This window comes from Mesocricetus auratus, unplaced genomic scaffold, assembly GCF_017639785.1.
Source record: "Mesocricetus auratus isolate SY011 unplaced genomic scaffold, BCM_Maur_2.0 Super-Scaffold_6730, whole genome shotgun sequence".
In the NCBI taxonomy this organism is placed as follows: Eukaryota; Metazoa; Chordata; class Mammalia; order Rodentia; family Cricetidae; genus Mesocricetus; species Mesocricetus auratus.
In genome coordinates, this window is record NW_024429184.1 from 112,525,771 (window position 1) to 112,539,699 (window position 13,929).

The 13,929-nt window shown below is 39.2% G+C and overlaps 1 protein-coding gene across 4 annotated transcripts in view; it reads right to left on the reverse strand.

The window, feature by feature from the left end:
- Positions 1–5,858: 5,858 nt before the first annotated feature.
- The window catches only part of Rbm27 (RNA binding motif protein 27), a 71,797-nt gene continuing 63,726 nt past the window's right edge, over positions 5,859–13,929 (reverse strand). For all 4 annotated transcript variants that reach the window (XM_005069177.4, XM_021226640.2, XM_005069176.4 and 1 more), the window contains 2 exons: positions 10,443–10,553; positions 5,859–8,930 (listed from right to left, as the gene is read on the reverse strand). In XM_005069177.4, coding sequence (XP_005069234.1) covers positions 8,847–8,930; positions 10,443–10,553 — 195 coding nt within the window. In that variant the 3' untranslated portion in view covers positions 5,859–8,846. The remainder of the gene's footprint in view (positions 8,931–10,442; positions 10,554–13,929) is intronic.

Genomic DNA, 13,929 nt, shown 5'->3' on the forward strand with positions numbered 1-13,929 from the left:
TGAACAATTTCCAATGGGAGTGTTCAAAACACTTCACGTTCTGTTTTAATTTTATTTAAGACACACATTTGTGTTCTCTCTCTCTCCCCACGCCTTCTCTCTGTGCTGCTGGTCACGAAAGGTGCAGGATGACCCTACAAAGGTGAACATACTCAAAGCTAGTTGTGCGTTTTCTTTAAACACACAGATTTCCTTTGGATTCTCAGGAGTGTGTGCAGGTACGGAGAAAAACCACCAAAACTTACTGTAACAATTCCTGCCACCTCAAGTCTTTTTTTTTTTGAGGCTGTCCTAGAACTAGCTTTTGTAGGCCAGGATGGTCTCGAACTCACAGAGATCCACCTGCCTCTGCCTCCCGAGTGCTGGGATTAAAGGCGTGCACCACCAACGCCCGGCTCACCTCAAGTCTTTAAACATAAATCTGACAATAAAACCTCACAGGTGAGGACACTCTTCATGGTTATAAAACACAGAAGCGAACAGCTGTGCAATGGTTTCTAGACTGCTCAGTTTTCCATGCACATCCAAATATCCCAGATCCTTTTGTCTCTTTAGATGAAGTCACTTCTGAGTTTATGACTCCCAAAAAGCCTTTCCATAAAATGTCCTTATATAAATCTTAATTTTAATAATTTACTTCCATGTTTAAAGATGATTTCTTCAGCTTTATCTGATTTACCAGTAGTATTTACTTGAAAGTGTAAAACAGAGTAAATTAAACTTCTTTGACACACAAGGGGCCTTAAGAGACCATTCCACACACCATTCTGATTCCAAATAATGACTAAACTACAGAAATGTTTACTGTATTAAGACTGAAGTAAATCACAGAGAATTAAGTGTCTCATGGAAGAAAAAATTTTAAGTCAAAATATTACAATTAAGGAAATAAGTCTATGTGTGAAGTCCTCCCTGACTGTCACATGTCACAGCAGGGCTGTTGACAGCTCTGTAACAGCAGGCTCGTGCTTTCTAAAACTTGACATCAATTGTATTTTTAGAAAGAACTCCCATTGTGAAAACAAGGGCTATATTAGCAGTAATGATGTTACAGTCCTTTGTCTCAGCAATTTCTTTAACAGTGTCATAATGGCAATATTCCCTGTGCCCACAAAATTTATCAAGAATAGGGAGTCAATCAGGAGTGTACTTCAGCATGAGGACCTGAGTTTGGATCCATGGTACACTCCTTAAAGGCCCTACCTATAATCCCAGCACTAGGAAGGCGAAGGAAAAAGGATCCCTGAGGCTTATTGGAAGCCAGACTTGCCAAATCGGTGAGCTCCGGTGAAAGATCCTGTCTTGAAATATGAGATCGGATGCAATTCAGGAAGACACCTGTCATCAAACCTGAGAAGGGATGGAACAAAACAACGCCTGCCACCTACTTCTGGCAGCCACATGCAGATACACATACATGCACTCACAATACATGTGCCACACATAAACACTTCTGAAGAAAAATACTTTTCACTGGACCAATAAAGTCATGTCTAGTTTTCTCAAGTGCTGTCAAGGACTGAAAGTCTTCTCTCCCTCAAAGCTGATTTCATCTTTCCTGTTTTTCTTTCGGTTGACAACTATACCATAAAAATTACTACTCAGTAAATACTGTTTAGTGAATAGTGAATAGTAGAAATCCTCAAGGATTTAAAATAGTACTACTAAAATAAAGAAGCTGAGCATATAAAAGGCAAATAATTATAAACAGAACCATGATGTGACTATTGGTTTCATTCAGTAAGATTCTATTTTTTTAAAGGGTATAAACGTATCTATAAATGAACACTGCTATTCTCAGCACTTTCTGTCCAGAAAATTCAGTATATTATATAAAAACAACAATAAAGCATGCCAACTTATTTATGTACATGATTTTCTAAATGCCAAGGTTAAAAGAAGGCGCCAGAAATATTGAAAAACACAAAGAAGCAACACAGAAATACTGTGAGATTATCATAACTCAGTTTGCCACAGGAAAAATATTAAGATAAGATTGAAAATAAAATAAACAGGTTATGATATAGCCAAATTATTGCAAAATGTATCAAATTGGCTGGGGGTACATTGCAAAGGTCACAGAAAGTGATTACTTTAAACTGTTTCTCCTCGAATTAGCATGAATAAACTCTGCTTTCCCTAGTTTCAAATATGTTATCTAGAAGTGTGGTGGTGTTCCCTGGGGAAGCTTGGTTCCAGTCTGAGGCATAGAGACAAGAGCCGAGATGACAATATTTGACAGACAGTAATAAAGATCAGTGACTTCCCACAGACTTGCAGCATCCTACTGTGTTTGAAGCAGCAGAGTACAAAGGTCACAGCCATGGGCTCAGGCAACAGATCTGTTTAAATCCTGCTCCCTGCACTCCAGGCTGTGACCCCAGGGAAGCCTCTTGTCCCTTTCCCAAACTGAATTTTCAAGACTAAACAAAGACATAAGTGTTCCACATCTCCCCCTAGTTGTGAGCATAGAAAGCAGACAGCTGCTGTGCCCCGAGTCACAGTCTGCATTCAAAACTAGTCATCCAAAAAGTTTTAAAGTAGCCAAAATGTTGGTGTGGTAGCACGGAGGCATAAGGAAGTGTGGTCTGATTGCCTACGGAACCTGACTGGCACGTGGACAAGAGGTTTAGAAACAAGAGTGTGCAAGAAACTGGCAATGCCATCAGTGCTGATTATTCTACCACACAGACCCAATGGACCCTATTCACCAAGTGTACTCTGTGCATGAACTGAAATGTCACCTTCCCTCATAACCCTGAACAGTACTACTACCTGACAACTAAAGAGAAAAATGAAGTTTTAATAGGCAAAAGAATTCAAGTGAGAATCAGAGGAGAAAATGAGATGTTAAAAATGAGAAAAAAAAACCAAGAAAGCAATCATTTTTACTATATCAGTTTATCGATTGTAATTCTTAGAGACTTAAAAGCATCTGTTTAAAACCCCATTGCACAATGTCAGAATGTATGCAATTTTATCACAAATATAAAAACTCATTGATGGTTAAGATAAATTCTAAGTACAAAATTAAATTCAAAGAAAAAATAATTTATTATTTATTATCAGATTTAAACAGTTGTGTCAAGTAGCTCCCATATGTACATACACATACGTGTTATACACGTAAATAATCTTTGCAGTGACTTCAACTACCTAAGTTGCAGTGCCAACTGCATAGCAAGCATCTCAAGAAAAGGGGTACAAACCAAAGAACACCAGTCTCCCAAAGTTTCTCACAAGGTGCTTTCTTGTTGGGGTGGGGGGTGGGGGCTTTGTTTGGGCTCACAGAAGAGTCTGCTTTTAAAACCTAAGAGTAAAAAATACCCTTCAGGTGACAGCACCAAAAGCTTATTCAACTCCTTTTTACCTTCTAGGCCGAAGGTCAGCTTTGGACCCCAGAGTTCTTTCCAAGCAAAGTAAATACATCATTTAGTATTTAAAATGGTACTGACATCACAGTGAGAAGGTATTTAGAGTCAGCTCATCCTGTAACCCAAGAAGCTCATCTTAGGCATAACTAAAGGCCCAACAGTTCAGACTAAGACTCTGTCTAACATAAAAGCAGGTGTGCTCTGCAGTCAGTGCTGTCGTGTGAACTTTCGTTTGATGTGCACTAAGGGCAGTCTACATGGGAGAACATGGGTCTAGGTTGCTGTGAAGGTTGCCCTTTGGAGTCCCTTGCAGGCTCTAACCGTTAGCAGCTGAATCCCATGGCAAGTAGCGCTAGTTGGGAGGGCAGGTAGTTCAGGGACTGGAACTTAACTTTATTCACAAACCCATGTTTACAGATGGACAGCATGTGGTCTATGAACTCAAACAGTATATGGGCGGCCTCATTCCTCCTTGAGGACAAACTAACACAGCAAGGTCCAGGTTAGCCCTTGCTATTTTCATGAAAACAGCAGTTTGGGGGTGAATGAAAAAGGCACAATATGCTTCATGAGATAATAGCAAAGCTAAAACTGATTTTTAAAATCGAGTAAAAAACACCCAAACAGGATCTGACATAAACATAAAAGCAATGTTTTACCCTCTCATCTTGACCACCAAACGACTTCCATGACAATGGGGGAATGGTTTGGTTAACCCAAGGCTGACAACTTAGCAGCTACAAGAACGGATGGCAGATGCTCCTTTGAAACACCAACTCTTGGTTATATTAGTTTAGCAGAGGTGAAAGTGATTTGTAACACATACCATTGCAGTGTTAGTGTGAGCCAATGATGCTTAGCTCCTAAAGTAAGAAAATATAAAATGTGCGGATCTACCCTGAAATTAATGTGGTCCAACCTGGACACACACACCAGGTTCGCATCTACTACAACTTAAGTCTGACTAGGTCATATCTGGGGCTCATAACCTATTATTTATCTTTTTGGGTTTTTTTGCCTTTAGTATAATTTACATCAGAATCAGGAGAAAAAAAACCAACACAACATACTTCAACAAAGCCAATAATTTCTGCTAACCAGAGTTCCATTTTAGCAAAAATAGTGTTATCTTGGACACAGTTCAGAATGCCTGTCCCCAACCAAGTTCTAGAAGCAATCAATATACATGGGATCATCTATGATCTATTCAAAACAAATGTTGACAGCCAACTCCTTTGCCATTCAAATTATATAGACACTTCTCTATTTTTTTGAAAATATGAGAATAGAATCAATCATTTTTCAGTATGTTCTGAAAAAGTTAAAAAAAAAAGACCATTCTTAGAGAAGGCATAGCCACTTGGGGGGGTATTTTATAATATCGACTTGAAAATTAGCAAGTGTCCAGTAGCATACATTCTGTCCTGGAATCCTGGTGCTGCCTTTTCCTGTTCATACCTGCAAACCTTCCCAGTTAGCACTTATGCATCTGTAATCCATCTTTTCTGAAAGCTCCTGTTCTCCTATTTTGAATATCCTTCTTACTGTTGGTACTAAAAGAAATGTCTTTGTTAAATTGCTTGCGCTTTGTATCTCAGATACAAAGTAATGCACGACCCAAAAACATGGTTCTGAAAGGATAATTAGGGGGCTAGAGGCATGGCTCAATAGTTAAGAACACTGCTCTTCCAGAAGACACCATCAGCACCCACACGGCAGTTAACAGTCAACCTCCAGTTCCAGGAACTAGGAACTCCAAAGCCCTCTTCTGACCTCTGTAGGCAATAAAAATGTGGTACACAGACATCTGTACAACAATATTTTTCTTTTCTCTCTCTCTCTCTCTCTCTCTCTCTCTCTCTCTCTCTCTCTCTCTCTCTCTCTCAGATTTATTTATTTATTTATTTATTTATTTATTTATTTATTTATTTATTTATTTATTTATTTTGTATGGTGTCCTCTGTCTCCAGGCCAGAAGAGGGCACCAGATCTCATTACAGATGGTTGTGAGCCACCACGAGGTCACTGGGAATTGAACTCAGGACCTCTGGAAGAACACCCAATGCTCTTAACCTCTGAGCCATCTCTCTAGCCCTCCCTCCCCTCCTTTTAGGGTGACTTACTAGCTTAACTAGCATATTTTTCTCCCAGTCTTCCCTCCTCCCTCTTTTTCTGAGTTAGGATCTCACTTTGGATCTCTGGTGGGACTCAACTTGTAAGTTACTGTTCCAGCCTCCCAGCTGCAGAGAGTACAAGGTATATGCCGCCTGCTTCTCTGCTGTCCTGACTACCCTACTGAAGGAATAATTCTTTTCAACATTTAAACCAGTGGATCTGAATCCAACTTCATGCTGAGCAACAGTCTCTCCTGCACACAAAGCATTCATGAATATCCACTGCTCACTCAGGCTCACAAGCAAGCTCACACTCACATTTCTTTCTTTCCAGAACAAGCCAGAATTACAGCTCTTTTAGTGATTGTTATAATTTTTGGAATGGTTCATAAATTTTCCAGATTTTTAAAATTTGTAATATTTTCATCTTTTTTTCTCCCCCCCAATTGTGAACCATTCCATATTGCATCTTTATTGCAAAAGTCAACATGCTTCTTAGAAATTCAGATTGTAATCAATAAAACAAACATTACATATATGAATTTAAATGTATAAACAGTTAGAAATTCAACAATATCTCCTATATACTATTACACAAGTTCACAATCTTGTAAAAACTATAATACAGGCATACTATACATCAAGAGGAAACACTATTCCTTTTCACATGATTTTTTTTCTTTTTGAAATAATCATCCATCACCGTGGATCTTTTTTACTGTAAAAGGACTTTCCAATATCTCAGCTGGTGACATTTTCCCAAAAGATGACACAGAGAAATTTCGCAATCCTTGGGGTAACCTTTTTATGTTTGGGCAGAAATCTAGTAAATCTGACTGCCTTAGTCACATTGCTGCTCTGCTTCATGGAGCACCTACACACTAGGAACAGCAGAATTTGCCTCAAATGCTAAACGTTCTCTCTATAAACAAAGATGACAAGAAAACAAGTCTTGGTGTGAAATCCTAACGGTTGGGGATTGTGGATGGGGGTTAAGGAGATATACACATGTACACATATTCTGCTATTTAATACTAACCTTAAGTGTAATTAATCCCTTTTTATAATTCATTTTTGAGTGAAACACACTGGAAAAGAACTTGTTATTTTTAGGAATACTGAAAACCCAAGTTTTGCACTAAGGAACTAAAACCTTAATGAAAAATGACCTATTCTTCACATTAGCACCTTTTACTCTCATCTTTTGCCCCAATAACTACAAAGCCAAAGAAATCCTCAACTCTCTCTACAGTGAGTGTTTAAAGATGTCAGTTCTAAGGTCAAAAAAAAAAATCACATGAAAAGGAATCTCATTCTGTCGAATGTCCGTCTACGGAGACTTTCTTACGGCTTCACTAATTTACTGTAATTTTCAGTTTCCAAATACAAAAATACAACAATTCTTATTGAAATCTATACGCTGGTAGTTTTAGTACACAAAAGAAAAAAAAAACCAAACAAATTATTTACAAAATTATACAGTTTAAGAAAAACTTTGTACAAAAAATATATAAATCCTTTGTTCCCTCTATCACGTTTAAATGGTCAGGACTCAAAATATTCACCACAATGAATCTTTTCAAATATATACTGACTGAGCCACAGACATCTAGAAAATTTCATTCAGGATGATGGAGAAGTAAGGAGCAAGATGCTTATGGTGGGTTCCCTGTTCTAACATGTTCCTTCTTTGTAGGCTCACGACAGCCTCGGTGTCATGAGAAACACAATAACCTGGAGAGGAAGCCCCACTACAAAGGGAAAACTACATGAACTTAAAAAGGATCCTGGAGTTTGACACATCATTCCAAGACAGACAGTACGAAGGAAAAAGATGACCAGAAGGTGGATCTAACCCTTGTCACTATGTAAATCTAGAGTCCTGATGGTCTTAGGTTTCTGAGTGAACTGTTTCTATTTAAAGAAACAGTGTTTACCTCAGGGAACAAAATCCCTGACACTTTAGTGATCACCAAAAAACTTCTGCAGCCAACAGGAAGTTTCAAATTTCACACCACACATCTTATAAACACAGATGTGTATCTCCTTGAAAAAGTGACATCTTATGTACAGTAATCATTTCATTTCCCCAGTGGTCAGTACAGTGTAGTGTTGCTCCTCTGCTTTTCCATCTAACATTCAGAACACAAGGACATAAATTTACACGTATATTTTACCTAACAGATACTCTGTACAGTGTACAGTAAAAATGCACACGGTAAAGGAAACTGCCTACGTATGCATATGTTCATGGACAGCAAAATCTATAAAATTATGAAAATATAAGGTCATCTGATCAATGTCAAGTTAGAACCTCATTTATTACTAGCATATGCAGACTCCTAACCCCCATCTCAGCACCTCACCATCATGGTAACAATTTAGGAAAAGAACTTCAGGTATCTTTAACCCTTTTGTGTAACTATAACTACCCTGAAGCTTTAAAAGGGAGGGAAGCCAAGAACTCTTTCCTCTAAAATTCTGCCTTTATTGTTATCAAAACATCACTTATTTATAAAGGTGCTGGTTTAAACCTTTTATTGATGACTGACTCTTGATTGCCCAACTGAATCACTTATTTTAAAAGTTAGGCCTATTAATCAAAAGGGATAAGGAAGATAACGGGAATGAGTGAAGGGACAAAAGGCAAAATGAGAATTATTTAAAAGAAGAGAGGACCAACTGAAACAATGCTCACCATATATCAGAACAAGGAAGGGTGAACGGAGAAGCCCCAGAAGAGTGTGAGGAGAGGATGGGAACCACAGAGCCAGCTACAGTGCTCTGCAGCATCTGTGGACAGTGGTGGGTTTTGCTGAAGTATTACTGCACATAAACTCTGAAAAAGACTGACTATAAAGTGGGTTCTTCCATAGTTAAAAAAATTAAATTTACTTTTCTCCAAGACCATCCTTGAAAGAAAAGGGTATTTAAATTATTAATATCTCCTACTGTCTGACGACCCATCCATAATAGCTAAGAGTTAAGAGATTCCAGGCGATTTTGACATTTAATGAAATTTTTATCAGCAGATTTATAATTCAAAATAAAATTTCTGAACACCCTGTCTTTACATTGTAACCCAGCACCAAGAGCATACACAAATGGCGCGGAAGGTAAGGTTCTAGAGAATCCAGTCACTCCTGCGGATCTTCACAACTGCACAAAGTCATGGCCTTTGGTGATTTGATATCACAGACAATTATGAGATGTGTTTGAATAGCAACTTGCTGTCCTTAAACTTACTGTGCTGAAGAGAAAAATAAAAAAAAATTTGGCTCATTGACTTCTTTAAATAATTTTAAAAAGTTGTTCTTCTAAACAATATTTCTAAAAATTACACAGCTCGCATGAAATTTCATCTTCTCCACGAACGAGACTCATATTCATCTTCATCTTCATCATCATCATCATGCAAAAACAAATCTGAGGTCTCTGTTTCCTAAAAAAAAAAAGAGAGAGAGAGAGAGAGAGAGAGAGTACATCCTCTTAGCTGTGCATAAACACAAAGTTGACATCCACCAGACAAGCAGACTAACATAAAAGCCCAGGTCCAATTTACAAAAATAGACAAGGAGTTTATTTTCAGGGCAAAACAAACAAAACTATCAACCAACCAATCTCAATCTTTTAATATGGAGAACAGTGTGACTGGTATCTTGCCACATTTAAACTATGTGTATTGATCAACTCAACTCAGATATAACAAAGATGTTTGCTTCTTTGTAATGGTAACATTCAACATTCTTTTTCTTGGAGACAGGGTTTCTCTGTATTGTTTTGGAGGCTGTCCTAGAACTCGCTCTGTAGACCAGGCTGGTCTCGGACTCACTGAGATCCGCCTGCCTCTGCCTCCTGAGTGCTGGGATTAAAGGTGTGCGCCACAACATCCAACATTCTTAATAGTGAATTTGAATTATGCAACACAATACCTTGAGCTGTCAATATAATGTGGTTAATGTTCTAACAGAATACTAGAACTTACGTTTCCTATCTGGCTGTGATTTTGTACTTCCAACCCATTTCTCCTTCCCATATCCCAGAACACACCTTAGAAATAAATGTATATTACTATTTATCCCATTTATATTAAAAATATTAAGATTTCTATCCCAGGGCTTGAGGGATGGCTCAGCTATTAAAGGCTAGGCTCACAACACCTCCTGCCCCCCACGAAGAAAAAAAGATTTCTATCCCAATATCACTAAGAAAATAAAGTGCTATGTGGAAATCAGTCTCTCACTACACGCCTATAAGCTTAGCACTCAGGAGACTGAGGCAGCAGTTTTGTGAGTTTGAAGGTAGTCTAGGCCACATGGTAAAACCCTGTCTCAAGAAGCAAAAGAACAAAACAAAGTATTATGTTGATGTTTAGAAAAAGTTAGTAAATATATGTATATGTGTTGTGTATATATATATATGCTGTCAGTCATAAAAATAATTAAAACTATTTCATTAATAAAAGTAAGGAAAATCAAGTTTGCCAATTTTTTTTTCTGGGATATCTATAATGGGTTTGTAAGGAGTGGATATGCTAACTTCCTTTATGACATGACAGTCCACATCTTATACAAAGTAGAAATATCTGCAAACATTACCAACATGGAAGACTTACTTTCTTCCCAACCTGGGAACACTCCTGTTTTTGTTATATGACCCTATCCATATAGCCATAATATACTTCATTAACTAGAAAAAAACTGATTCTTTTAAAACCCGGATTATAGAATCAAATAATTTACATTGTGGCCTCCATGTTCTTGCTAATAAACTAATTAGAATACAAGATTGCAAAATTACTTCTCAAATGTTAAGAGGCTATTACTTCTAGACTGGTTTACCTAACTAAATGAAAGAAAAGTGAGTGCCTATTTTTAAATGCATAGTATTTGACAGAAAGAGACTAGAAAGGAAGCACCGTTAATTCAAGTCTTATTTTAATGGTTGGATTTACCTCTTCTTTGACTTCCTCTTCCTCAGTCTCAGTAGATATAGACGGTACCTTAGGCTTGTGCCATGATATCTGTAGCCGACGGTCTTTGAATTTTGACGTTTGGTTTGCAGCCTAAAGTGTGTTTTAAAAGAACACATAAGCATGCACTCATATTTACTAAGGATCTCTTCAAATACTGTGCTATTTAAAAAGTGTAATGGTCTGGTGGGGCCCTTAGGTTAAGACAGTGCATTTGGTGCCTTAACAGTGTGGATGAGGATAACGAATGCTTCCCTCGCTCAATGGCTGACCTCCTTACTCTGTATTTACATGTTTGAGGTGAGTCATCTGTGTCAGTCACCACACTGCAGCTTTCAGTTCCTCCCCATGGCCTTCTTTCCCAGAGCCAGATCTCTCAACCTCCTGCTGTCTCAGCTTCCTGAGCACTAGGATTATAGATGAGCACCAAGGGGCTCAGCTCTCTCTTCTCAAACGCTCAGAATTCCCTAGCTATAATCCTAGCACTGTGGAGGCTGAGACATAGGATTACTTCAAGTTCAGCCTGGCTACACTGTGAGTTCCAGAAAGAGTTGGGACTACAGAATGAGATCCAATCTAAAAGAAAAAAAGTCATACTGTCCTGGTCCATGGTAAAACTTCTGCTCCCTTCCTTTCCTTCCTCCCTTCTTTCCTCCCTTCCTTCCCTCCCTCCTTCCTCCCTTCCTTTCTCCCTCCCTTCCCTCCTCCCTCCCTTTCCTCCTTCCTTCCTTCCTTCCCCCTCCTTCTTCCCTTCCCTCCCTCCTTCCTTCCTTCCTCCCTTCCCTCCTCCCTCCCTCCCTTCCTTCCCTCCCTCCTTCCTTCCTGGTAGTACTGTGGATTGAACCCAGGGCCTTCATACACTATGCAAGGGTCCGTCACAGTTATATCCTAATCCCTAAGAGTTTTCCTCAGTACTACTTTCTAAATACTTCTTAGCAAATATTAATGAAGACATTTATTTACTTATTTCTTTATAGAGAGACAGGAATGAACCTAGGGTCTTGTGTATGCTATGCACCACTATGTGCAAGCCTTGTACCACAAAACTACACTGATCCACAAGCTTAATGACCTCTTCAGCCCTGAAAACCTGCTCCCACCGGTTGTCGCTGACCTAGCACGTGAGAGTCATGGCATTAGCAGCCTCCACCCCCACACCCCACATACAAGATTCTAAAATATCTCAGGCTGGTACTGTTTACTTTCTCTTATATTTCATATTCTAAATTTTCTTCAGTGAAGACCATGAAAGATACTGTTCCATAGTCAACAACCTTAGCTTTTCTCCATTTTAACAGAATCTTGAGGACAATTTTGCTCAGAGGGCAACTCGAGAGTAGTTAAAGTTAATCACGGTGACTGTTTCCCTCAGAAAAGATGGATTGTCTGTGTGTGTAGAGAGAGAGAGAGAGAGAGAGAGAGAGAGAGAGAGAGAGAGAGAGAGAGAGAGAGAGAGAGAGAGAGAGAGAGAGAGAGAGAGAGAGAGAGAGACTTATGACTAAGTCTTGAAAACACATTACTAGGTGTGAGTCGGCATGGGAGAATTAGGAAAGCTTATTGGGAAGACTTTTATTTTAAAAGCTGGCATAAGGAACATAACCTCCTTTTTTTACCTTTGGACATTCTTGTTGGAAGCTGTGGTGTTTGTGGTTGCTGCAGACATTCTGGTAGCATGAGGGAAAAATGACTACCAGTCAACATAGCAGAAAAGTAGAAGAGAAATATAGTAGGAGCTTGTGTGTTCAAGTAATGCTAAAATATCCCTGAAGAGTCTTTTTTTAAAAAAAGATTTTATTATGTATATAGTCTGTCTCTGTGTATATCTCCACCCCAGAAGAGGGCACCAGATCTCATTACAGATGACTGTTGAGTCACCACATGGTTGCTAGGAACTGAACTCAGGACCTCTGGAAGGGCAGCCAGTGCTCTTAACCTCTGAGCCATCTCTCCAGCCTCCCCCGCCCCCAACTAAACATTCTTCTGGAAAGAAAAGAGGGTGGGTGAGATGGCTCAGCACTTGCCAAGTGTCAGTTCAGTCCTACATGGGGAAAGGAGAAGCAAATCCCAAGTCTTCCTCTGAGCTCCACACACACATGACAAATTAAACTTTTAAGAAAGAAAAAAAAAAAAAGAAAAAGAAGAAAGGTGGAGGAAAAGGCTTGGTGTCTAAAGAACTTGCTGTGTCACCAATCATGGTGACCTGAGTTCAAATCCCTGGCAGCTACATAAAAACTAGGAGCAGCAGAGATTCTGTAACTGCAATACTGGGGAGGAAAGCAAGGGCAGAGACAGGTAGATCCTTGCCAGCCAGTCTAGCTGCAGCAATAAGCTCCACATTCCAATGAGAGACAGCGCCTCAAAAAGTAGAATGGAAAGTGATAGAGAAAAAAACAAAACAGTTACTGTCAATGTCAGACATGCACACACATGTGCAAGCACAGGAAGGCACACATACATGTACACCTCACACTCAAAAGAAGATAGCTTACATTTTCAAAATATGTTACTTGCAGCCAGATGAATCCTGAGAAAAGTACGTTATTTTGTAATCAAGAAAGAAGAAAAAGAAATCCAAGTTACTACACCCTACTTCACTGAGTATAACAAATAAACCACACTAACACAATAAAAAGTTTTATTGTTAGAGCCAGGAATGGTGGTACACACCTGGGATTCCAACTCTTGGAAGACAGAGGCAGATAAGTCTCTGAGTTTGAGGCAAGCCTAGTCTACAGATTGTATGCCAGGCCAGCCAGGGTGATATAGCAAGAGTCTACCTCAAAGCAACAAATAGACCACTTAGTGTCTGACACTTGAAACATTCCTCTGCTCAGTCTAAGCAGTCTCAACATTTAGGAAAACATCTTTTCATACTGTGCTCAGCCAAATCTCCTAAGGAAGGGATGAAGGAGAGTGCCAAAATGCCTGTCTGTGTCCTTTAAGTAAGACTCTACAAGTTAGAATTATCAGCTTCAGTGTTAAACTTGAAAATCCATAATGAGAATTCTACATAAACCTCTTTAGCATCAGCCAGACATGGTGGCACATTCTGGATCCCAGCACTTTAGGCAATAGAGACAAGAGGATCAATAATTCAAGGCAGGTCTTGGTGATGTAATGAGTTTGAAGTCAGGTTTAATTACATAGAACTGCATCTCAAAACACACAAACAAAAAGTTAAACACAACAACAAAACCACCAAAGGGCCAGGGAGATTGCTTGGAGGCTAAAAGCACCTGCTGCTCCTCTTGAGGGCCTCACAACCATTTTTAACTACAGCTCAGCTCCAGGGGATGTGATGCCCTCTGCTGGCCTTGTTGGGTACCTGCATGCATGCACATTTCTCTCTCTCTCTCTCTCTCTCTCTCTCTCTCTCTCTCTCTCTCTCTCTCTCTCTCTCTCTCTCTCTCTCTCTCTCTCTCTCTCTCTCACAAGTATACACATAAACAAATCTCTACAAAAACAAAGC